The sequence below is a fragment of the Melospiza georgiana genome, chromosome 12 (assembly GCF_028018845.1).
Source record: "Melospiza georgiana isolate bMelGeo1 chromosome 12, bMelGeo1.pri, whole genome shotgun sequence".
Lineage (NCBI taxonomy): Eukaryota > Metazoa > Chordata > Aves > Passeriformes > Passerellidae > Melospiza > Melospiza georgiana.
The window spans coordinates 19,240,816-19,265,800 of record NC_080441.1 but is presented as its reverse complement, the minus strand read 5'-3'; the positions used below and the strand labels follow the sequence as shown (position 1 = coordinate 19,265,800).

The 24,985-nt window shown below is 54.7% G+C and overlaps 3 protein-coding genes across 4 annotated transcripts; 2 read left to right on the top strand and 1 right to left on the bottom strand.

The window, feature by feature from the left end:
• Positions 1-1,438: 1,438 nt before the first annotated feature.
• Positions 1,439-16,263, bottom strand: AIFM1 (apoptosis inducing factor mitochondria associated 1). Of its 2 annotated transcripts, none has more exons than XM_058032547.1 (17): positions 16,189-16,263; positions 14,074-14,201; positions 12,283-12,376; positions 11,663-11,686; positions 11,112-11,224; positions 10,888-11,018; positions 10,233-10,323; positions 9,429-9,513; positions 8,650-8,726; positions 8,157-8,265; positions 7,440-7,547; positions 6,549-6,637; positions 6,329-6,469; positions 5,544-5,686; positions 3,421-3,545; positions 2,709-2,905; positions 1,439-1,642 (listed from the first exon to the last, which is right to left on the bottom strand). In XM_058032547.1, the coding sequence occupies exons 1-17, from the start codon at positions 16,253-16,255 to the stop codon at positions 1,571-1,573; spliced, it is 1,794 nt and encodes a 597-aa protein (XP_057888530.1). In that variant the 5' UTR covers positions 16,256-16,263; the 3' UTR covers positions 1,439-1,570. The 2 variants fall into 2 exon arrangements, with proteins under 2 accessions (XP_057888530.1, XP_057888531.1); XM_058032548.1 differs by lacking the exon at positions 14,074-14,201 and adding an exon at positions 14,991-15,133 and having other exon boundaries at positions 16,189-16,255.
• A 91-nt stretch (positions 16,264-16,354) lies between these two features.
• On the top strand, positions 16,355-19,977 carry MARS2 (methionyl-tRNA synthetase 2, mitochondrial). Its single transcript, XM_058032549.1, has 3 exons — positions 16,355-16,586; positions 16,739-17,073; positions 18,736-19,977. The coding sequence occupies exons 1-3, from the start codon at positions 16,379-16,381 to the stop codon at positions 19,936-19,938; spliced, it is 1,746 nt and encodes a 581-aa protein (XP_057888532.1). The 5' UTR covers positions 16,355-16,378; the 3' UTR covers positions 19,939-19,977.
• A 1,373-nt stretch (positions 19,978-21,350) lies between these two features.
• On the top strand, positions 21,351-24,856 carry RAB33A (RAB33A, member RAS oncogene family). The gene is made up of 2 exons (XM_058032655.1): positions 21,351-21,884; positions 24,365-24,856. The coding sequence occupies exons 1-2, from the start codon at positions 21,660-21,662 to the stop codon at positions 24,821-24,823; spliced, it is 684 nt and encodes a 227-aa protein (XP_057888638.1). The 5' UTR covers positions 21,351-21,659; the 3' UTR covers positions 24,824-24,856.
• Positions 24,857-24,985: the final 129 nt, after the last annotated feature.

Sequence of the window (24,985 nt, the reverse complement as noted above, 5' to 3'; positions counted from 1 at the left end):
CTGGGAGCTGCAGGGCGATGTCAGCCGGGGCTGGGACCGGGCCTGGCTGCCCTGGGAGCTGCAGGGCGATGGCTGGGACCGGGCCTGGCTGCCCTGGGAGCTGCGGGGCGATGTCAGCCGGGGCTGGGACCGGGCCTGAGAGCTGCGGGGCGATGTCAGCCGGGGCTGGGACCGGCCCTGGGAGCTGCGGGGCGATGTCAGCCGGGGCTGGGACCGGCCCTGGGAGCTGCGGGGCGATGTCAGCCGGGGCTGGGACCGGCCCTGAGAGCTGCGGGGCGATGTCAGCCGGGGCTGGGACCGGCCCTGAGAGCTGCGGGGCGATGTCAACCGGGGCTGGGATCGGCCCTGGGAGCTGCGGGGCAATGTCAGCCGGGGCAGGGACCGGCCCTGGGAGCTGCGGGGCAATGTCAGCCGGGGCAGGGACCGGTCCTGGCTGCCCCGAGGCTGCTGCAGCTGTGGACGAGAGGAGGAAGAGGTGTGGGGCAGAGGCAGCTCCCTGGGCAGGGTGCTGGTGGACCTGGTGCCATCCTCCTGTTGGCCTCTCCCTCCGTCTCTCAGCTGGTGCCTCTCCTTGGGGCTCTGCGGACTAGGGTTCTGCTCCTCCATGGCTCCTTTTCCACACGAAGCTGCTACTTCCTCAGCAAGGTGTTCTGCTTGAGTTGGTACCCCAGAGGGGCTCCGTAAACACCCCATGGGGAAGATGTGGCCCTGCTGTGTCACAATGGCCCCTTGGTGTCATGAGGCCCTGCAGTGTCACCCAATGCAGTTGTCAGGTGTGTTGGGTTTGCATGGCTGGGTTTTGGCAGCAAGGGGGCTACTGGGGCAGCTTCTGTGAGAAATTGCCACAACTTGCCCCATGTCTGACAGAGCCAACGCCACCGGCTCCAGGATGCACCCACTGCTGGCCAAGGCTGAGTCCAGCAGAGATGGTGGTGACACCTCGGGGATAAAAGATTTAACTGCAGCCCATGGGAAAGGACTCACACTGGAGAACTTCATAGACCACTGGCTGCTGTGGGAGGGACCCCACACTGGAGCAGGGGAAGGACCACAACCCCTCTCCCTGAGCAGGGACAGAAACAATATGTGATGAACCGACCATGGCCCTCATTCCCTGTTCTCCTTGTGACAATGGGAGGGAGGATGGAGAGCCCAGCAAGGAAAGGGAGGGAGGGAAAGTGGTTTTAAGATTTACTTCTCATCATCCTGCTCTGATTTTAATTGGTAATTGATTTTCCCAAGTTGAGTCTGTTTCAACAGTCTGGAGTACAGGCAGAGAGCCTGCAGGCCTGCTTGCTCCCCAGTGGGAATTCCTGCAAGGAAAGAGGGAGTTCTGCAGGCTTCTCCAAGGCTCACACAAGGGAAAACTGACCCCAGTGGGGCAGCACGTTCCCCTTTCCTCACCAGCCAGGCAGTGGTGCAGAAAGGAGCAGATGACTAGAACAATCAGACTTTATTGGTGCAAACACTGGGCTTGGGTGAGTGGAATATTCCCAAGTGCTCCCAGGAAGCTGCCTACGGTGCAGGGGTGCACACAGCCCACTCCCTCCAGGTGTTCCTGCTGTGGAGTTCAGTCTTCGTGGATGTTGAAGAGCTTTGCTACTTCGTTGAGGTCCTCATGCTCCTCCCCATCTTTGATGATCTGGAAGGAGGAGAACACATTAAATCCTGCGAATCCTGTAGACAGCCAGTGCTGCAGGACTGTCACAGCCAATGCCAGGAACTCCTTGGATCCTCTCTGAAGCACCAGACTGAGACAGCCACAACACAACAGCTCTTTCTACACCCAAATTCACATGGGAGTCTTAAATGTACCATCACCTGCCTACAGGAACAGCAAGAAAACCAACCTCCTGTCCCTGTTTCTGGGTTTCTCTTTACAGCCAGGGAGAACAAGTGTTTTAAAAAGAGATTCAGCTCTGCAAAGGTGAGCCTGGCCCTGACTTGGAGCCAGGATACCTGGCTTGAACCTGCAACTTTTAGACAAGATGAAGAGACTATGGATTTAGAACTGCTAAGGGAGGGAGAGAAGGGGAGGGAGGCAGGGCGGCAGACAGGCAGGCAGGATCTCCCAAGGGGATGGCAGAAGCAACATGTTTCAATTGCATCTTCAGATTAGATATCAACAAAGACTTCCACCATGAATAGTTTGTCTTGGGACAGATCACCCAAGGGCAGTGTGGGATCACTCCCACGGTTCAAACAACCAAAAATTCTTCAGAGGTGTTAAAACCTGAGTCTGGCTTAGCTGAGCTGAGAGGTCTGGGCCAGGCCACAGGGGTGGGGACACACCAAGCCCTGCTCAAGGCTGCTCCAGCCCTGCCATGGTGGCTGTTTCTGGGATGGTGACATTTGAGACTTTTTCAGATGCTTGGACATGGGACAAAGCAGCACAAAAATGGGACACTTCACTCTTGTGCCATCACGGTGACTCCAGCCTGTACTACAGACCTGGAATTTCAGCCATGCCAAGGCAAGGCTTGGAGCACACACCCGATTCGAGTTATTTGTGTAAAAAATTTGCAAACATCAAAAAAAACCACAGGGACAGCTCCCCTTATCAACCCAGAACAGTGTTCCCATGGGATGTTGCACCAGACAGAGCTTCTGCCTTTATTTATCCTCACTTTGAATTGACAGATTGATTTTTGCACAAGAAAAGTCCCGCTCTAACAAACCCCCCTGTCCACCATCCTCCCTGCACTGACCTTCCGAGCAATGGGCATCCTGTTGAAGATGTTCCACAACACAATTCCCACCACGACCTTATCCCTGAGGTAGAAAATGACACCTTTGCCGTAATCTTCTCCTTGCTTTGGGACTTGAGGCATTGGTGAAGAGCTTTGAGAGATCTGAACTTCTGAGGCTTCTGCTTCTGTTTCACTCTCAGATCGAATTCCAGTCCCTAAGGCAGAAATAGGAGGAGTCACACACCCAGTGCAGGACATGTGATGATGGGAGCAGACTCAAGAGCATGTTCTGCAGGAGCCTGAGGTGTTTCCCTTTGAGTTGTGTTCCCCAAAAGTTAAGTTTCTTGAACACAAGGATGAAAATATCCCAACATGGAGCATAACACCAATAATCCCCAACTACTACCCCCAAATGGAAAGGAGAGCACAGTCTGCTTCCTCCAGGCAGCAGATACAAAATAAACATGCTTGGATCCAGCGTCTCTGTTGTCTCAAACTGATCATTTTATTGCCAAGAAGATCAGACTTCCCTGAGAAAGTCTGCCTGGCAGTAGATGTGTTCTGTGATACCTTCTTGGAGGAATGCTTTAATCACATTTTAATATCCAAGCCAGCCTTTAAAGCTTGGTGGAGAAATGAGACAGCAGACTGCTGATTCCTGGTGCTCTCAGAGGTCAGGGTGACTCTGTGGTCCCCACAGCAGCACGGGCAGGAGCTCCCTGCTCCCTACCTGACAGTTCTGTGGCGCATTTTGGCGTGTCCTTCGCTGTGGCCTTGGCAAACACTCCCACTGTGGGCAGACTGCTGTCCACGAGGCCAATGGCTTCATAGCCCACGTTGGGGCCCAGATCACTCCTAGGAATGAAATGGGAATGAAGTAATTGGTAACAGTAGCAGAGACAAATCCAAGGCAGTTCCATCCATCTGTGCTCTACTCCTTACCCCAGCATGCTGTGGGCAATGCTGGACACTGACACACTGACTGAGACATGGAGTCTCCTCTGCACACACAGGTGGAACGAGGAGTCAAGACATGACAAGCCCATGGCCATGAGAAAAACGAGCTCACTGGCCAAAACTTTGAAATCCTTCAGGCCTGCTCCCTGGGAGGCAGCTGGAGGCTTCCCAGCTTCTGGCAGCGCTGTTATCCACACCAGGCTTGGCAGCATGGACAGTCATGGAGTGAAGATTTTTGAGAGCATTTAGAAAAGACTAAAGGGAAGAAACCTTGCCTTAACACCTTCTTGAACAGGGCACCCACGTCTGAGCTGGGGTGCTGACAGTAGATAAAGCAGCTGTGGTTTGGGACTAGCAAGCAGCAGTGTCTGAAGTGTTTCCCAGGATGCTGAGGAAACAGGTGCATCACAAACCATGAATCCTATGTACAACACCACCTCCCTGCCAGAATCCTCCAGCACAGACTGGGGTGACTGCAAGGAACACCAGTAACATGGCAGCTGTGATCACCTGAAGCTCAGGAGGGATCATGGAATGATTTGGGTTGGAAGGGACCTCAAAACCCATTTCATTCCACTCTTCTGCCATGGGCAGGGACACCTTCCACTATCCCAGATTGCTCCAAGCCCTGTCCACTTCCAGGGATCCAGTGGCAGCCACAGCTTCCCTGGGCACCCTGTGCCAGGGCCTCATCACCCTCAGAGGGAAGGATTTCTTCTGTATATTGAACCTAAATTTCCCCTCTGTCAGTTCAGAGCCTCTCCCCCTTGTCCTGGAGGAGGGACTCCAGTCCCTCCCTTCTTTGCAGCCCCTTCAGACACTGGAAGACGCTGTGAGGTCTCCACACAACCTTCTCTCCAAGAGGACCAGGATTCTGAGCATGCTGACAAAATGCATGAGGAATTCCTGTCATTTCCCAGCTTTTCAGCACGGGGGATGGAAGTGTCACACTTGCAGGGCTGGCATAGTGTGACACCTGCCAACAAACACGGGGCTGCAACTCACAGTCCTCCTTCACCTGCATCTGGTCATGGCTGAGAGCATCCCAGGGGAAAGCACCCCTGGGAAATGGCTGTTTCTGTCCTTAGCTGCACTTGATGACCTCTGAAGTTTTCCCCAGCCTCAAGGATTCTGTGGGTCTATGTTTCTTGTTTAAAAGTGAAGTGAGAAATGCTCTGGGCCCTGAATCCAGGCAGGACAGACCAAGAGTTCAGGTAAGTGACAGCAAGTCATAAATAACTGTTTCTATGGGGATTTCTCTGAAAAAAACTAAAACTCTTTCACCCATATTTGAAATCCTGTCAATAAACAATATTTGGGATTTTTAATTGGTCTGAACTAACAGCCTTTTGGATTTTAATTTTTGGGGGGCTTTTTGTTGTTTCATTTTTCTGTTCTCATTCATTTTGTTTTAAAAAGAACTTCCGGAAAATACAGCCAAGTTGCCCATTTTCCTGATACCTCTCTCTGGAAAACAGCTTTTCAGGTACTCCTGGATGCAGCAATGCTTTGCCACTAAAGCATCAGTTCAGCAAAGTGCAACACTCAGACCCACAGATTGGGCTGGGGAACTTCAGATAATCATCACAGAAAAGTTGCTGCTAAATTCAACCTGTACATCAGTCGCTCTGTATTGCTCCTTGCTCTGCGGAATGGGACTCATTCTGGGAGAAACTGGGATCTGCAGGAAGGGAAAGCACTTGAGGGAGATGAGGGCAGAGTAGCAAATGCTCAAACACCTCCCCCAGCCTGAGCTTTAGGAACATGAAGCTGTACCAGGTGTTTGCTGAGGTGGTTTCACTCCCCTTGGGAAACAGACACTTCTCAAGGTGTATCTTGTCCAAGCTCCTGCAACGTGGCCACACAAGGAACCCCCAAAGAGGAAAGGACTGTTACCAGAACATGGACTGGTGCCAGTAGGGCTTTGCAGCTCCTGTCATGTTTTCTCCAGCCAGTCTCCCGCTCACCACGGCGTGATCATGGTGCTCCACACGCCTGCGGCCCAGTTTGATGTCATAAAAGCAGGCAGCATCCCCTGCCTTGGAGAGAAGCATCCCGTGAGCACCGTGACAGGGAAAGCTTCCACCAGTGCCCAAACCAAAAACATCAGGAAGAGAACACATGGAACAAGGAACTGAGTTTTTCTGACAAACCCCAAACACCACCACTACCTCATCCCACTCCCTGGACTACACAACTCCCAGTTTCTCAGCATTTTTCCCCAATCTTTGGAAAAATAATGCAGCATGAGGTACGTTTTCCAGAGGAATCAAAGTATCAACGCCCACCAAGGGACTCTTATGCAAGCAAGTGATCCAGGCTATCTTTAGGTTACCCCAACTCCTCTTACACAGCATAAATATTCCAAACTTGCTGTGGTTACCACGGCAACGAGGTGGCTGCAGCGCCTGACCAGGCTCTGGGCCTGCGCTACAACTGCTCTCCTTACTCGCTCCCGTTCACCCCCTTCACCTCCTCCTGCCACTCTGTGTCCCACTACAGCAGCAGCAGCACTGGGAGGCTGTGCCCACACTCAGCACCCAGATGTTGTGGGAGGCTGTGCCCACACTCAGCACCCAGATGTTTTGGGAGGCTGTGCCCACACTCAGCACCCAGATGTTGTGGGAGGCTGTGCCCACACTCAGCACCCAGATGTTTTGGGAGGCTGTGCCCACACTCACCACCCAGATGTTGGAGCGTGCCTGCAGCTCTGCGTTCACCCGGAACCCCCCAAAGTCTGAGTCCACCTCCAGCCCTGCTGACTTGGCCAGTTCCACGTTGGGCTCCAGCCCCACTGCAGCCACGATGTGATCAGTCTCCACCTGTTTGGGAATGCATAATTAGGATGTTAATTCCCTGCATGCTCCTCCAAACGTGACCCTCTCCCTGTTTCCCGTTTACCTTCCGGCCGTCCTTCAGCTGAATCAGCAGCCGGTTGCCACAGACCGAGACGGATTTGACCACGGCATTAGGCAGGACATTGACCCCCTCTGGAAACGAGCACAGGACACCTCACTGCCTGCTCAGGGCTGGGCACATCCCACCTGCAGCAGGTGGTTGGTGCAGACAGATGCTGGGTGAGGAACCAGGACAGAGCCCACTTGAGCTTTGCTGCACGTGTAAGTGCAGCTCTGGGGGAAGCACGAGGAGACGCCCAGATAAAAAGTGTGAAAGCTGCTTAAAAGACAATCCAAATTACATCTCATGTGATGACAAGGCCACATCCAAAAGAATTCCCTAAAACAAGTGTTCAGGAGCTAAGAACACTCAATTACCTATTGCTGTGCCACAGCCAGACCCAGAGATACAACAACACAGCTTCCAAAAAAGAAAGTAACTCAGACCTGTGGGTTATCAGGCCCTGCAATCCACACCTCAATGACATTCCTCCTCCCTCTCTCCCTCTCCACTTCCCAATGCACAGGATTATTTTGCACTTAATGCAGCAAATGGAAAAAGGTGTCTTGGATCTTACTGACTTTATCAGCTAAACACTACTGCACCTGACCAGACCCAAGTGTGTGCATGGACACAGAGATCATTCCAGGGAAACAGCCACAGGGAAGGAAAGCCCCACTGACATGAGCAAGCCTGCTTACTCAGCTTCCCCAGAGGAACTGTCAAGAAGCCCAGGATTCAGGGCAGCTTTGTGCTGCCCAAGCTGCCTAAACTGCAGCTTCCCCCGTGCTGCAGCCAGGCCACTTCCCAAGGCTCCAGGGACAGAAAGGAGCTGAATGTCCCCAAGAGCAGCTGCCTGGCAGCCACCAGCCCAAACCCACTCAGCAGCTTCACCTCTTCTGACTTTCTCCGTGGTCCAGTTGCTCAGGTATTCGGGCAGGACTTTGCCCATGTTGCCATTCTCTGGAAACAGCTGGATCACCTCCAGGCCTCGGGTTCGTGCTGGAAGGGAAGCATGGAGCAGCAAGGTGAAGAGCAGCAGCAGATGTTGGAACGCACACACTTTACACAAGGAGCTTGACAGAAGTTTCCAAATCTGGGAGTTCTGGCTCCCAAGGAGTCAAAGTGACTGACTACTGTTTCACATATACCTGCAAAGTCTAGATAACAGACTTTTAGGGAAAACACTTGGTATTTTGGCAAAAACTTTTAAAAATTACCATAAAGGTTCTACGCACACACTGACAGAATCCAGCTGCTCACCACCTTTTTGAAATCACAGAATTATGGACTGCTTTGGGTTGAAAGGGACCTTAAAGATCATCCAGTTCCAACGCCAAAATCATAGTTTGAGGGTGGCATTGAGCACAGAGAACAAATGTAACTCTTGAGAGGGTGGAATGACTCTGCAGCTCACACTGGCCCGCAGAGCTCTCACCTCTGTGGCCAGAGGGCGAGACTGGGAAAACCTTGGCCACACAGGCAACAAAACACTTGTGTGTTGTTTCCTTTAAGAGTCTGTGCAAAAACTGAGCAGTTGAGGACTGAAAAGAAGTTTCTAATGTGAGGCGGCTGCCACTCAGTGCCTGTCACAGCTGGGGACACGCTCACCTCTCCTTCCCAGAGCGCAGGCCAGCTCACTGCCGAGGAAACCACCACCAATAATTGTGATGGACTTGACTTCCCTGGAAATCTTCTCCAGCCTTTGGAAGTCCTCGATCTGAAAGAACATTTACCCCCATTTCCAATCCTAACAGGAATGGCAACATTGGTCATATGCAATGGCTTTTATTCACTTTGGAAGGTGCAGCAAAGTCACACAGGAGGTAAAATTTAAAAAAACACCTAAACCCCATAATCCCACCCACTGTTACAGCTCTCAGGCTGAGGTAAGCAGGTGAGCGGTTGAGTAGACTCTACCATGGTTTCCTGCCTGGGAAAAAGAATAAGCAGGCAATGGATTCCTGGGCATCATCTGAGGGAAGCATCTGAGCCAAGGCGGCAGGACCATCCCAACCCAAAGGAAAAGAGTTTAAAAACTGAAGAGTGGTAAATGGCTCTGATTTATTCAGCCTAACAGGGGCTGGCAGCACCTGGAGGTTACCTTTCGGAACAGGGTCAGCCTTTTCTGCACTTCTTTTCCAGCTCTTTCGATGGCAGGCAGGTTCCGTGGGGATCCCCCTGTGCACAACAAGGAGAGGAGACTAGTGACACCACAGCCATGGCACTGGATATCCACAGTGCAAAGCTGTCTTGGATCTCAGTTGTGCTTCCCAAACTGTTCCAGTATGGGAATATCCCAGTATCCCTGTTGCTGCCTGAATGTCCCAGAAAATCTGACAATGCAAGGCAGGTGAACAATGCAGCATGGTTGTCTGCACAAGTGTCCTTCATGTGACTGCTCCACATCATGTTTGACACTGCAGAACCAAAGAATCATGGTATGGTTTGGGTTGGAAGGAACCTTAAAGCTGATCCCGTTCCACCCCTTGCCATGGGCAGGGACACCTTCCACTGTCCCAGGCTGCTCCAAGCCCCATCCAGCCTGGCCTTGGACACTTCTCAGGGGCAGCCACATTTTTTCTTGGCAACCTGTGCCCAGGAAGAATTCCTTCCCAGTATCCCACCTAACTCTGCCCTCTGGCCTTCCCCATTGTCCTGTCACTCCAGACCCTTGTCCAAATCCTCTCTCCAGATCTCTTGGACCCCTTTAAGCACTGGAAGGCTCAACGATCTCCTAAAAGCCTTCTCTTTTCCAGGCTGGACTCCCCCAGCTTGACTCCACAGGGGAGGTACTCTTAAGAATTTATCTCTAGCTAAATGTCACTGAAATAAAAAGCCTGGCACAAGACCAGGAACAAGAGAAAAAACCACAGCACTTACCAGTGGCAATGAGACATTTGTCGTAGGATATCTGGGTCCCATCATTAAGCTTCACTGTGTTCCCTCTGACATCCATGTGCACAACCTGCAAGATGAACCCAGATGAGATCAAGCTCTTCACTTCATGGACTACTGAGCAGAGTTACAAATGTGGAATTAACATTCTCCTACCTTTAGGGTTTGGGTAGGGGTAGGAATGGGGAAGTGAGAGGACTGGAAGTGGGAATTGAGACAACTTCTTTGGGAGTCACTGTAACTCAGGTTGATCTTCCCAAGGTGTGAGTGTGAAATGGGCTCAGACACAGCACATCTCAGCAGAAGAGGAATCACTGACATTTGTCATAGCAGCATACAAACAACTGAGGATGTAAATATTTTAGAAGGTTCACCATAAATTTCTCCACCTTCCTGCTGCTTCGGCACAGTGCTGCTGCTCACCTTATCACCCACTACCTTGATCTCTGTGCTCTCCTCACCTCACCTTCCAGCCCACACAGCCCAGCTCCCACTTGTCACACCCTATCTCTAAGGTCTACATATTTTTGTCCCATGCCCAGACTCCAAACGTATCCTTCTCTCTTCCTCATCATCTTCCCTCAGATCACTGCTATTCCTCTTGGCTTCTCCCACTTTCAAACTTCAATTCAGATTAGCATAATCTCTGCTCAATCACATTTTTCCCAAACTTATCCAAATTCCCCTTCCCAGCCAACTCCTCCTCCAACTCCAGTGGTTCAGTACCAGCTTAGAGTGCAGGTTCTGTTCAAGAAGAGCTGTGGGAACAACAGCCAGTGCTGTACTCACCTTTTTGCCAGGCAGAACTGCCACCCCACCATTTTCCACACAAGGCAGGTCCTCGACAGGCACGTAGAAAGACGGCGGCTGGAAATAGATACTGAGAAAAGCTCCATTATCAAACAGGTTCCCCTTGCTCTGGGATACCAGATATCCAGCTGTTCAGCAACTCCAACAAGATAAAGACAGCTTTGTGCATCTCTAACAAGCTCCACACTTATTTATCTATTTTTAAGTAATAGGGTCTTCACACTGTTGAAGTTCTAGGGTTTGGATCACAGAATCATAGAATTGGTCAGGTTGGAAAAGATCATAAAGTCCAACCACTAAGTAAGGCTTAACCACAGAAGTCACAAAAATCAAGTGTGATCCCATGTCCCTGGACCTCTGTTCTAACCTGTGGAGCTTCACCTTTATTAACTTACTTCCCAGGACTCCTGCCCATAGAGGGACATATCTAGGGGAATCACAGCAAAGTTCAAGAGGCATCGAGTACTGAGCAAGCTCTGGTGGGAAGCAGAATTCCTGAATCCCTCCTAGCACCAACACACCTTCCCTGCCCTCGGTGCTCCACTGGCTGGTGGTTCTCTCCCAAGAACAGTTTGGTCATTGTCACCTTGTCACTAACCACCTCCTGTGCCCTGTCCCCTGCAGCGCCACGTACCTCCTCTCCTTGCCGTTCCACTGCTTGAACCGCAACGTCTCTGTCACGTTGGGATCATCGGAAAACCACAGTTCTTTGGAAAGGGGTGGACGCATGTAGGGCAGGGCAGGATCTTCAGACACAATCAGCACCTTTAATTGGCCAGGAAACACATCAGCTGGAGCGAGAGCAGGCAAACAGGGGCACACACAGAGCAGGGCAGGACGGAGCAGGGCAGCTCTTACCCGCGCGCCGGGGTCGCGGGCCCGGATGGATCTGGCGGCAGCGAAAGCAGCAGTTCCTCCGCCAATGAGCAGGAAAGGGACGTGGGATGGGACCTTGATAGGAGTGACCGGAGCTGCAGGTGACAGATGGGACAATTTACTGCAAATACAGGCACGCGGCCCAGCCCCAGGGGACAGAGTATGTCACCAGAGCCCTTCCACATCCACACTTCCTTTGGAAACTGTGCTCCTTCTGCACCAGCACCCTTCCCAAGAACCCTGCTGCTGCTCCCCACAAAGCTGCTCCCTGCAGGAATCGGCCAGATTTCAGCAAACTGGTTTTTCTAAGCGAGCCCGAAAGTCTGCACTGCCAACCAGTGAGTAGTTTATAAGAGAGGGAAGTTCCCCAAAAGGCCAAGGCACGTTTTTTGGTAATTTTGTTCAAGGAGACAACTTTTCAGTTGTGTGCAGAAGGCACCTCCTCCCACAGGCAAGTCCTGTTGCTGAGAACCATGCGGTTAATCCGTGGGCAGGGACAAAGCAGGCAGTTAAACATTGGCACCAGAACTCACCTTCTGTGCCCTGAGGAGCAGCACCTGCACCAAAAGGGAAGAAAGACATAGCTTACATCAGTGAAGCACAGGCTGTGGTTTGAGAGCTGCAGTTCAGGGCTCACTCAGGGATGAACAGGCTCTCCACTAGCCAGGGAGGGAGGCCCTATGGAATCAGTGTCCTTGCCTGACTGTGCAAAGGTAAAAGCCAGAAGCAGGGAACACTTTTTTCTCTTTTTACCACAGAAGGAATAAATGACAGATATCAGCCCCAGGAGACATCCTACTTTATCCTCAGTATGGTGTGTAAAACAGCCTCTGCTGGGTCATGGAACCAGCACTGTCTTCTGTGCTGGGAAGTCATAGAACAAGAGAATCCCAGGATGGGTTGGGCTGGGAGAGACATTAAAGCTCATCCAGTTCCACCTCCCTGCCGTGGGCAGGGACACCTTCCACTAGACCAGGTTGCTTCCAAGCTCTGTCCATCCTGGCCCTGAATGGGAATTTGAAACAATGGCACACACTGAGAGGTGCAATCCTACAGGGGCACATCTGTGATTCCAGAGAGGCTCTGTTCTGTTTGTTTTGGAGGACTCAAGCTCATGAAGGACAGCCCAACCCCTGACCTGCAGGGTACCCACCTGAGGCAGAGGACTCCTGGCCTTGGGATTGCCTGGCTCTCATGGCGAGCCGGCTGGCGTATCGCTCTTTGCTGTCCTGTATTGTTTTGTATACCTGCAGACACACAGGAGACACTGACCTAGTACACCTCACAACACCAAGGCACCATCCTGCTGCTGGCCCTGACAGGCTTTTGTCCACCCCACATGCTGGAAAAGCCAGTGACAACATGTGGGGCAAAATACACCTCCCTGGACAAGGTACCCATTGAGAACATGCTCAGAAAATGACCTGCTCCTCCAGGTGTGGTGAGCCCTGGATGTCTGGCTGCTTCCCAGAAGCAATGAACCTTCCTGCAGGTGTTTGGCTGCACACCTGTTCTAAGGGGAACCAGCTCCAGTGAAGGAAATGCAGCCAAACCACCCCAAGATGCCATGCAAGCTGGGCCATGACACAACACAAGACTGCAGAAAGGGAAGACAAATCCAAAGAAAAAGCATCTCCCACCTTCCAAAGCCCAGAGCAGCTGGGCAGAGCCAAGAACCTGACTGGCTTTCTCTAGGCATGGTGGTGGCAGGACAGCCCTGACACTAGCAGGGCCTTGAGCCACGGGAGTGGGGCTGTTCCAGGCACTGGCCCTTGGATGTGGAATCTCTTCCAGCTGAATCCTGACCTGTGCTTTTGACTGTGAAACTCGGGATACAGCAAAAGCAGAGCCTGCATGTACAATTTACTGGTACAGACAAGGAGGGAACATCTCTTATATCACATTAACTTATAAGAAAAACGGGGTTCTCCTGAACAGGAGCTGACTGAAGACACTGGGAGTGCTGGGAGCAGGTCAGAGTCCAGTATTTTTCCCCAAGGGTAAAAAAATTAAAGGGAAGCAAACCTTTCTTTGGGGCAAAACCTTTGCACATAATAATCTCTATCATGTGCATGACATCAAATTTCATTTGCCAATCCTCACAAGTTGGTGTTTTATAGCAAATTCTTTTAAAAAAGAATGGAGGAATTTAATGCCAGGCACAAAAAAGAGCACAGGACAAAGGCCTGTCCAGGGAACTGGAGAAATGCTGGAAATATTAAAAAACAAGAACTTGTCTGTGTTCAGAAGAATGAAGATAAAACTATTTTAAAGCCTTTTGCTCAAAGACAGAAAAGCCAAGGTTTACAAACCACCTCTGCTTTTACAAGCAGAGTCAGGAAGGTTTTAAGTGAGTTCAAAGGGCAGCATAGAGCAAATTAAATCCAATCCTTTAGGGAAAAACACTATTATGCACAGGCAGAACATCAGATCAGCCCTTGAGGATAAATATTTCCAATGGGACAATGTCAAATTCTTTCTAGTTAGAAGCAGAACTATACTTTGCCAGGACATGGGGTGATGTTTCAGTGCTCTTCCATGAGGAAATCACCAAGTTGGACAAGTTTTATTTCCTTCCCTTTAGCACACTTATATTCAGGAATTATTTCCTTTTCTGCATGCCAACATTACTGATATAATGAGAAGTGCACTAATTAGTAATTTTTGCCCTTACACAGTCACAAAAAAGACGGCCAGTTTGAGTTTACATTTACTTAATGTGGAAAGGGTAATTCTAAGGCAGGTTTCTCCACTAAGAACTGCACCATCTGAGAATATTCAATTTGTAACCTGAAATTATTTGGCAATGTCCCTTGAAAATGAAGTACCTGAGGCCAGGGAGCACAAAGAGGGCTGGCAGTGAAGGGCTGCAGGGTGGGAGGTACAGACAGGTGCCCACCCTCCACCCTCCCACCCCACAAACACCTTTAGTGAAGCATCTTACATAAACTCCTGTCCCAGTGACTGTTCCTCCCACTATTAAGTATAACAAGAGGTTGCTGCCAGCTTTGCCAGGAACACCTGAAGACGTCAGGGATCTAGAAGGGCATCTTAGCTGATGGCATTGCAAAACTGCAGGGGAAGACAGGCAATGGAAGAGAAGAGGGAAAGAGCTGAGTATTAGGATTCTTGATTAAACAGGTCTTGGGAAAAGCAGAGTGCGCTTTGTAATTTCAGCTACCTGATCTGCCGAAAAAAAAATGGGCAGCAGGGCACAGGAAAGAATTATATTTAAAGGAAATAGGAAAACATTTTTCTTCCACACACTGTTTTGAATTTTTATTCCATTTTCCAGGAGCTTCCTTTGGAGAAAAATGGAATTTGGAACTTTTAGTGAATACGATCCTCCTAGAGAAAGAGCTTGGAACAAAGATTTGTGTGGTGTAAACTTGGGATCCATCCACTCCCAGGCAATGCTGAAACTCTTCAGCTCTCTGGGAGTGTCATTTACTCTTTCAGTGAGGCTGCAAACCTTTATCCTTTCCAAGTAGAACATAAATACTCCCCAGTTGGGGTTGATTTGGTACACTTACACAAGTTAAACAAATGTTCTGAACTGAGATTTGGCAAGGAATTGTTTGTCTCATACAAGACAACAGACAGAGCTGTGTCTGGTCATAACAAAAAAACCCAAGAGTGCCTTTAAGGTAAAAAACTTAAAAGGTAACTGAAATTACAGTTAAAACCCTAGTAATCATAAGAAGTTACTTTCCATTTAGCTCCCCCTTGAAGTTTTCTGAAGGAGGAAACAGAGATAAAGCTACAGAAATCAAAAGCTGAGTTAAGAGAGCTGGAATACAGCAAATGCTCGACAGGAGAGATGGACTGCAGCTTCTTCCCAGGAACCGCCTTTCTACTTACATAGGCACCTGCTCCTAAGGTGGACAAGCCCATAATAAGGACAAAAACCGAATTACTGCCCTTTTGCCCAGGCACGCCTGTGCTAGCCACTTGTCTGCTCAGCTGCAGGTCTGGGGGCACATTCCAGCGCTGCAACAACGTGCCTAAGGAACACAATTTATTGGAGAAACAACACAAAAACACCGTCAATACAAAGGTACGTCAGGAAATTTAGAGACTAAGTCAGTTCTGAACCCAAACGAATTCCTTGTTTGGAAAACCCAGCCCCACATCTGAGCGACTGCAGGGCATTATCCTGAGCCACAACAGTGTGCTCCGGGCAGCTGTGGAGACCAAATTATCTGTAAGATCAAGGGGTAACTGAACTAACTGATAGCAGGAGCATCCCTAGGCAGCTGCCTGCAGCTGGAGCCTCCAGCCTCTCTGGGCTGACCATCACAGAGATGTGTCTTGGTGGTTCCAACACCTTCTCCAGGCCTCTTCTGCCCGAGGAAAAGCAGGAGCCAGGCCAGGGTGGGCAGCAGGGATGGTGACACCGGCACCAAACTCCCTCTGCTCACACGGCTCATTCCACCGGGATAAACCTCCAGCAAGGGACGGGGTTTTGCTGGCAAAAAGGGCATCCCCGGTGGAAAGGAGCAGGTCCCGGTGCAGGCACCTCCCGCCGCGCAAGCCGGACGGGGAGCGCCCGTGGCTGAGCCGCTGCACCGCGTTTTGTTTCTCCATCCCCAAATCGCAGCCGGCGGCCGGCCCGGGTCACGCCTGAATGGAGCGGCGGCGGGGACGGCTCCGAGCGCCGCTCCCGGCACGGCCGGTGCTCCCGGGAGAGGTTCGGGCTCTCTCAATCCCCGCCTCCGCCTGCTCCCGCCCGGTGAGAGCAGAACCCGCCTCACCCCTGCCTGCAGGCACTTATTTGTGACAAAACCGCAGCGAAGCCGGCAGCGCCCGCAAAGAGACCAAGGTCCCGGCCATCTCCGGGTCACTCACGCTGTCCCAAACACGTTCCCGAAGCATCCGCACCTCCGCCGCCCGCGGCCCCTCCCGCAGCGCCCCGGGCACGGCCGTGCCCGCACCGATCCCGCGGGATGCCCGCCCGGCCCGGTGCCCTCCGCAAACCGCGCTCCCGGCCGCCATCGGCCCCGGGCCTGTGCCGCAGCGGCGGGAATCGCGCCCGGTGCCCCCCGGTCCCGGCACTGACCCGCGTGGGCGCGTCCCCGCGGCGGGGGGCGCAGGGCGCGCGCCAGGCCCGCGCGGCAGCGGAACATGTCGCCGGTCGCCGGTCCCTCGGTCGCGGCCCCGCCGGCCCGGCCCGGCCCCGCCGCGCACGCGCCTCCCGCCGCTTCCGGGCGGCCGCTCCGCGCCGCCGCATCGATGGTGCCGCTGCCGACATGTGGCGGCCGCCCCGCCGCCTCCCGCGCTCGCTCCGCCGCGCCGCCGCCACCGCCACCGGGCCCGGCCGCCGCCTGCTGCTCTCCACCCCCATCTTCTACGCGAACGGGCCGCCGCACATCGGGCACCTGTACTCGGCGCTGCTGGCCGACGCGCTGCTCCGCCACCGCCGCCTGCGCGCCGCCGGCCCGGCCCGGCTCTGCACGGGTCAGCGAGACCCCCGGTCCGAGCCCCCTTCCCCGGGGATGACCCCTTCTGCCGGGGCTGACCCCCCTCCCCGTGTCCCCGGGCCCCTGTGTCCCCGCGGGGCTGCGGGCTCCGGCCTCTCCCCACGGCCCCGCGGCCTCTCTCCGTTTCAGGGACCGACGAGCACGGGCTGAAGATCCAGCAGGCCGCGGCCGCGGCGGGGACGTCGCCCGCGGAGCTCTGCGAGCGGGTCTCGGGGCTCTTCCGCCAGGCCCTGAGCCAGGCCGGCGTCGCCTACACCGACTTCACGCGCACCAGCGAGCCCCGGCACCAGCGAGCCGTGAGGCACTTCTGGGGTGCCCTCCGCGATGGAGGGGTGCTCTACAAGGGCTCCTACGAGGGCTGGTACTGCACGCCCGAGGAGAGCTTCCTGCCCGAGAGCCAGCTGGCCGAGGGCACGGACGCCCAGGGCCGCCCCTGCAAGGTGTCCTTGGAGACCGGCCACGAGGTAAAGGGCTGCAGGAGCACTGCGCACTCACCTGCCGCTCTGCTCCGGCCAGATTTGGGGTGTTTAATGCTTCCCGTAGCCTTTTATTTATTCATGGTGGCTGAGACTCACCTGTATTTCAGTGGAGTGTCAGAGAGCTGTCAGACCCCCTCGGCAGGTGCACATTGCGGCTATGTGCGACGGGAAGGATTCAGCCCCTTCTGAGTCCGCAGGCTGTTGGCCTGGGAATGGTGTTCTGCAGGAGTGATGACAGAAGCTGAACAGGAGGATAAGGGTATATTTCACTGAGGGGTTCCAACTTTCAGACCTATTTTGTGAGACAGTTCAGTTTGGCCTCTGGACACTTACCCGTCTCTTAAATGGGTTTTGGCCCTGCCTAAAGCACTGTAACATCACCTGCCTGTGGTCAGCCAGAATGGGTGTGCCCAGAAGTCTGGGACCTTCCCAAGGGTCTCTCTGCCACCGTTTTCTTAGAAGGTGTGGAGTTACAATATTTAATCCAGCAACTACAGATAATCCTGCTCAGAGCCCAGCACAGATTATCCTCCTGTGCTGTTTGTATGAGGCTGGGATGTCGGAGCGTTGGTCCACACAGAAAAGGTTATATTGGCAAATAGTAACTCTTGAGGAAGCACCTAGGGTATAACTGGGGAAAAGATAAGTTTCCAAGCAAAGTAATCATTCTTTAGATTTAAAACAGTCAGCAGATTTCAAAGTCAAGAATACCCTGAGAACAGTTCCTGGCCTCGCCTGTGTGTTGAGCTGTCCAAGGAAATAGGAGTATTCATGGAGCAGAGAAGCTCTTGCAGTGTAGTGAGCAAGGATGGGAGGGTTTGTTTCCAACCTGAAAGAGGCAGTTGGGCAGTTTGTTCCTTGGGAATTTTGTGAAGGAGAAGGGGGAGTTTTCACATGCCATAAACTCCAGACTTCTGGTGAGTGAGTGGGTTCTGGCATCCGGTGGAGCCTGGGGCTGAGGACGTACAGCTTGTCTTTGATGATGCTCCTTATCTCTTCCTGGTACACTGCAAGATTGCTGACCCAGCCATGGATCCCTGAGTGCCTTACACAGCTCACTCGTACCACATCCACCCACCACGTTTTCACTGGTTTAGCTAAATGTGTCATTTAATGGATTTAACTGTGGGAGAGAAGTGCTGTCAGTGCTGTAAGCAAACAAAGTTAGTGACTTAGATGCATTAAAGCATAAATTGAGGAAAAAGAGGAGTATGGCCCCAGGAGAACAAAGGCAGGCATTAGGAGTGGCAGTAGGGCAAGACTTACAGTGTCATTTTGTGTTTTCATGATTTTCCAGTATTATTGCAAAACGATGTTGTTAAGAAGGTGTATTCTCATCTCCCTAACTCCTTTCTGATGTCACATCAGCCTGGCAGGTAATCCTTCCCAGGGTTATGAGTGTTTTTAGAAGCAGGATGCTGAACCATCCCAGGTGCCTGAGTCCTCAGGTGTGTTCCTGGGGATCCCTGAGGCAGTATCTTGGGTAAGAAGGTTGCTACTAGTCAGGGAAAGGTGCAGACAGCTTCCCATGGCATGGGAGGACACCCAGACACAGGCAGTGTGCGACAGCCTCCGTGCTGAGAATGGTGTGTGCACATTGTCAGCCTGTTCTTGGGGCCATAATCCTTTCCTCTCCTGCTGTCCCAGGTGCACTGGACCAAGGAGGAGAATTACATGTTCAGGCTCTCAGCATTTCGGGATCCCTTGCAGAACTGGCTCCGGGACAACCCACGTGCCATTTTTCCTGAGCCTTTCTACCAGTGCGTGCTCCGTTGGCTGGACGAGGACCTGCCAGACTTGTCGGTGTCCCGCGAGCGAAACCGGCTGCAGTGGGGCATCCCCGTGCCCAGTGACCCCACCCAGACCATCTATGTCTGGGTGGATGCCCTGGTGAACTACCTGAGCGTGGTGGGGTACCCTGAGAGCCACGGTGCGTGGTGGCCGGCCGTGCACCACGTCGTGGGCAAGGACATCCTCAAGTTCCACGCGCTGTACTGGCCGGCGCTGCTGCTGGCGGCAGGGCTGGAGCCCCCCGAGCGCATCCTGGTGCACTCCCACTGGACTGTGCGGGGCCAGAAGATGTCCAAGAGCCTGGGCAACGTGGTGGACCCCGGCGTGTGCATGGGGCAGTACGGCGTGGACGGGTTCCGGTACTTCCTGCTGCGGCAGGGCGTCCCAGAGAGGGATTGTGACTACTATGATGAGAAGGTGGTGAAGTTGGTGAATTCAGAGCTGGCAGATGCGCTGGGGGGGCTGCTCAATCGCTCAACAGCCCCCAGCATTAACCCCAGCAGCACCTACCCCTGCTTCTCAGAGCCCTGTTTCCCCAAGGTCCTGGATTCCAGAGAGGCAAGAGGCACAGGCAGGGCGTGTGCTGAGGACTACAGGCTCGTGGCAGCAGTGGCCTCGCTGCCTGTGCAGGTTGACACTTATTTCGAAGGCTTCCAGATCTACAAGGCTTTGGAATGCATTGCCCAGTGTGTGAGGCAGACCAACGGCTTCTTCCAGAGGCACAGGCCTTGGAAGCTTGACCGAAGGGATGCTGTGGAGCAGCTCTGGCTGGACACCATCCTGCACGTCACGCTGGAGTGCCTGCGCGTGTACGGGACGCTCCTGCAGCCCGTGGTCCCACACGTTGCAGACAAGCTGCTGTCCCGGCTGGCTGTCGGGCCAGGAGAGAGGCACCTCTCTGGTCTGACGTTCCTGGCACGCTATGATGGAAAGCCATGTCCCTTTGAGGGGAGGCAGCTCGGACCTGACACTGGCATCTTGTTCCACAGGCTGGGCAAGTTGGAAACGATGAAGAAGAGAAAGCAAGAAGCTCAAGTCCCTGACAAACAGCTTCTGTGAATAAAAACTTCCAGGAATTCCTGGAAAACGTTGTTAAAAGCACTTTCCTCCCATTCCTGGTGGTGGTGTGGAGGGGTGGGAAACTGGCCTGAGTAGGGAGGATCAAGCAAGCCCTAAGGAGAGATGGGCTTGGTCCTGGGCCTCCTTGGTGTTGTGTCCTTGGACAGGGAGATAGAGGAAGGGTTGCTCTGCAATGTCCTCATCTCACTTTTGGTCCACAGGTTTTTGGCCAGGTCAGAAGCAGCTGGGGGTGGTCAGAAATGGTTCTGGGGGCCATGCTGCCCATTGGGTCTCTCAACTGAGCTCCCTTTGTGGGCCAAAACTAGTCTGAGTGAGCCTCGATGGAGACAACCCTGTGTGGCTGCTCTTTATTCCTAGGGCAGGACAGTACCATGGTCAGACAATGTGTCTCATTCAGCAGTGCAGGACCTGCAGATGTGACTAGAATGGGAAAGGGGGGCATGAGTTTCATCAGACTCAGCTTTCTGAGGCTTTTCCAGTTGCTGCAAGGCTTAGTGCACCCTGTTTCATGTCCATGCTGCTGGAAGCAGACGAGCACTGACACTCTGGGGTGGTGGTGACCACTGGGAGTCTCTGGTAAATCCTTTCCAGCCTCTGGTTCCTGCAGGTCCCATCAGTGCTAGCCCTGGAAGAGTCACCTTCCAGAGGCCCATTTTGGGGGTCTTTGGGTTCTTTTGGGATCACCTGGGCTGCGTGAGCAGGAGCCATGCCCCATGTTCCAGTCGGTCCCCATGCCACTGTTGCTGTGCCACTGCCTGATGCTGTCCCAGTCCAGCTGACCTGAGTCCCCTCATCCCCTCCTGCCATAGCTCTCCTCCTGCAGATTGTCACCTGCACCCTTACTTCTGCAGTCCCTGTGTGCGTGCTTCCTGCTGCAGCCCCGTGCCCTCGTGCCGTGGGTGCTGGCTCCCCACTGCCCTGTTTCTTGGGGCAGGAGGGACACGAGAGACCTTCCTGGTCTCTCTGATGCTGGCACACGGGGCTGTGGCTGCCCAGCTGGACATGAAGATGGTCATTGTGGCACCGGCGGTTGTGATCCCACTGCCACCTCCTGGCACTGGCACCGTGCGGATGTCGGTGTCCCCGCTGTCCCCCGCCTCGCCGTGCCCCTCGGTCTCTCGCTCCCTCCGGGAGGGGCCAGGCCCGCTGCCCGCAGCCCCGCCGGTCCCCGCCGCTCCTCTGGGAACGCTCGCGCCGGCCCGGGCTGAAGGCTCTCGGTGCCCGGTCTGCGGCTCTGAGCCGGGCCCGTGCCGCTGCCGGAGCCGGGAGCGTAGGGCGGAGCCGCGCGGTGCCGGTGCCGCTACGCGGGGCGGGGACGGGCCGTGCCGGAGCCGGTGCGTGGGGCGGGACCGTGTGGTGCCGGTCCCGGTACGTGGGATTGTACCGGTGCCGGTCGGCGGGGCGGGACGGTGCAGCGCCGTAGCCCGTGTGTGGGGCGGGGCTGTGCCGGTGCCGCTACGCGGGGCTGCGCCGGTGCCGGTGCGTGGGGTGGAGCCGTGCTGTGCCGGTGCCGGTCCGCGGGGCGGGGACGAGCTGTGCCGGAGCCGGGGTGCGGGGCGGAGACGAGCGGTGCCGGTGCCGCTATCCGGAGCTGTGCCGGTGCCGGTCGGCGGGGCGGACCCGGTGCCGTGCAGTGCCGTAGCCGGTCCCCGGGGCGACGCGCCCCTATGAGCCGGTGAGGCCGCAGCGGTGCGGGAGGGATGGCGGCGGGCGGCGGCGGAGGGCGACCGCCGGGCCCCGACCCTGCGCTGGAGCCCTACGTGCAGACCCGCATCTTCAAAATTATCGTGATCGGAGACTCCAACGTGGGCAAGACGTGCCTGACCTTCCGCTTCTGCGGGGGCACCTTCCCCGGCAAGACCGAGGCCACCATCGGCGTGGACTTCCGCGAGAAGACGGTGGAGATCGAGGGGGAGCGCATCAAGGTGGGCCCCGCACCGGCTCCGGGCTGGCTCACACCAGCCCCGGAGGGACCCGCTAAGCCCGCGGTGGGTCCCACACCGGTACCAGTGGGCCCTGCTCTATCCTCCGTGAGCCCCACTCTGTCCCCGGTGGGCCCTGCACCGGCCCCGATCTGCAGCCCCAGCAGCGATGGCAGCCGGTCCCCATCCCTGCCTCTCGCCAAACCCCTCCTGGGGGCTTTTCCTTTCATCCCAGTTGGAGGGAGGGAACAGGGCCAGGGAAGAATTCTCATCCCTGTGTTGCAGCGATGGCCCTGGACCAGTCCCTGCTGTCTTGTCGCTATTTCTGGGGTTGGTTTGAGCATGCAGAGATCAGAAGTGATGGCTCCGGGTGAGTCACCGCCACCCTTGCGATGGGCGCAGCTGGATCCTCGCAGCATTGGGGTGGCTCCAGCTCCGGACCCTGGACCAGCAGAAGGGTAGAGCTGCGGTGGGATGGGGACAGGACTCTGTGCCCCAGCCAGGGGGTCTGGGGGGGCAGAGGGTGGTGGGCTGGCAGCAGCCACACTGGAAGGCTGAGAGCTCCTCACACGGGCCAGTGGCAGCGGGCTCGGCCGCCGTGGCAGCAGCGGTGCAGGAACCTGCTCCCAGCTGCACCTGGAGCTGTGATTGCAGCAGGATGAATTTTCTTATGAAGGCTGGTGTGACACCTGTAAAGAATGATCAGCCCAGACCTGAAGAGCTCTGGCTGGTGTGTCAGAACAAATCTGGCACTGGTAGGAACTACCCAGGAGCAGAGTTTGTGGTGGAGCTTGGCCTGCACAGCTGTGGGGATCAGCACCCACAGCCCCTGAAGAACAAACGTCGCTGCTGATCAGAAGTTGAACTCACAATGACACCAGACATTGTGTTGGTGGGTGAGAGCTTTGGCTGTGCTTCTAGGCTGTCCATGAAAGGTTTTCCCTCTGTTGTTTAGAGGTGCTCATCCTCCCTGCCCTCCCCGGCTCTGTCCAGCCCCACAGAGCTGTGCCTGTGTGAGCTGTGGTGCAGGCTGGCATGGAGCCTGTCTGCTGCCACTGTCCGCAAAATGTTGCCAGGTTTTCTACCTTGGATATTATTTGAGCTCCAGTGGCCAGGAGTGGGAGGTAGTGCAGCAAACCAGCCTTTCCTGGGATATGTATCCTAGAGAGAAGGTGAGAGGTGGGACAAGGACCCTCCTTCTCTTGCTCTGCCTGGGAGAGACTGGCCCTGAAAGGACTGAGCAGCAGCTCTGCTCTGCCAGCATTTTTCAATTGGAAAGACTCTGAGGCAGGTACTGTCTCCATGGGTACAGGGCAATTTGGATTAACCTGGAAATTGCCACTTGCAGGCTACAAAACATTTCCAGGAGAACCCAGACTGACCCCTTGGGCATGCTGCTGGTTACCAGTGTTCAACCAGACTTGGTGTCACTGACCAGCACTGTCTAGGCCCAGACATTCAGCCAGTTCCCAGTCCACCTCATTGCCTGCTCATCCAGCCCAGAGACCTCCTGCCATCTCTGTCACTTGGGTCAGGAAGTTGTCATCGACGGTGTCCTGGAATGTTCTGGACTGCCTGTGCCCTGCTGTGCTGTCCTTCCATGAGGTGTTGGGGTGGCTGAAGCTCTCTGTGAGAACCAGGGGCTGCAAAAACAAGGCTGCTGCTCACTGTCCACAGAGCACCTCATCTGCTTGCTCTGCCTGGCCAGGTGCTCCATAGCAGAGACCCCCTACAATGTCATCTCTGATGTTTTGTTTTTTAATCCTCCCCCACGAGCTCTGTTGGCTCCTCACCCATCCCCACAGCGCTCCTGGCCCTCCCACTGTGCTCCTACACAAAGCGTGGCTCTCCCTCCTCATTTTCTCTTTTCCTCTGTGAAATCATCAGTGTTCTCAGTCATGGCGTAGGATTTGGTGCGCAAATAGACATGGATCTGTTGGAGTGAGTCCAGAGGAGGCTGCAAAGATGCTCTGAGGGCTGCACCCCCACTGAAGTCAGGCTGGAAGAGCAGGGGTTTTTCAGCCTGGAGAAAAGAAGCCTTGGGGGAGACCTTAGACCCCCTTCCAGTGCCTGAAAGGGCTCCAAGAGAGCCAGAAAGGGACTTGGGACAAGTGATGCAGGGACAGGACAATGGCCTTAAACTGAAGGGGGGCAGGTTTAGATTGGATATTAGGAAGAAGTTCTTGCCTGTGAGGATAGAGAGGCCCTGGCACAGGTTGCCCAGAGAAGCTGAGGCTGCCCCTGGATCCCTGGAAGTGTTCAAGGCCAGGTTGGACAGGGCTTGGGGTAACCTGGGATAGTAGAAGGTGTCCCTGCCATGGCAGGGGGTTAGACTGCATGATCTTTAAGTTGCCTTCCAGTCCAGACCATGCTGGGACTCTCTGAAACCCAGACAGCAGGAAGACCTCCTGCAACCCCTTCCCCATGGCCTTGCCACGCTCCACACTCCTGTAGCGTCTTTTCTTGTCTGCTTCACTTCCCAGGTGCAAGTGTGGGACACAGCTGGCCAGGAGAGGTTTCGGAAGAGCATGGTGGAGCACTACTACCGCAACGTGCACGCCGTGGTCTTCGTGTACGACGTGACCAAGATGAGCTCCTTCACCAACCTCAAGACGTGGATCGAGGAGTGCAACGGGCACGCGGTGCCCCCGCTCGTCCCCAGGGTGCTCGTGGGGAACAAGTGTGACTTGAAGGACCTGATCCAGGTGCCATCCAGCCTGGCCCTCAAGTTCGCCGACGCTCACAACATGCTTTTGTTTGAGACCTCGGCCAAGGACCCACAGGAAAGCCAGAACGTGGACGCGATTTTCATGTGCCTGGTGTGCCGGCTGAAGGCGCAGCGCTCGCTGCCCTGCCGGGACACGGAGGGCTGGCCGGCGCAGCCCCAGCCGCAGCCCCGGCGGCTGGACGAGGCCAGCGGGAAGGGCTCCTGCCCGTGCTGAGCGGGACCCGCCCGGACCCCAATAAAGGCTCTGAGCCCCCTGCGCTCCGACTCTTGCTTTGCGCCTCAGCCCGGTCGGCCGTAACCGTCAGTGATCGGCCCCGCTCGGCCACAATCGGCCCGGTTCGGCGTGCAGCGTTCGGCTGCAATCGGCCCGATTCGG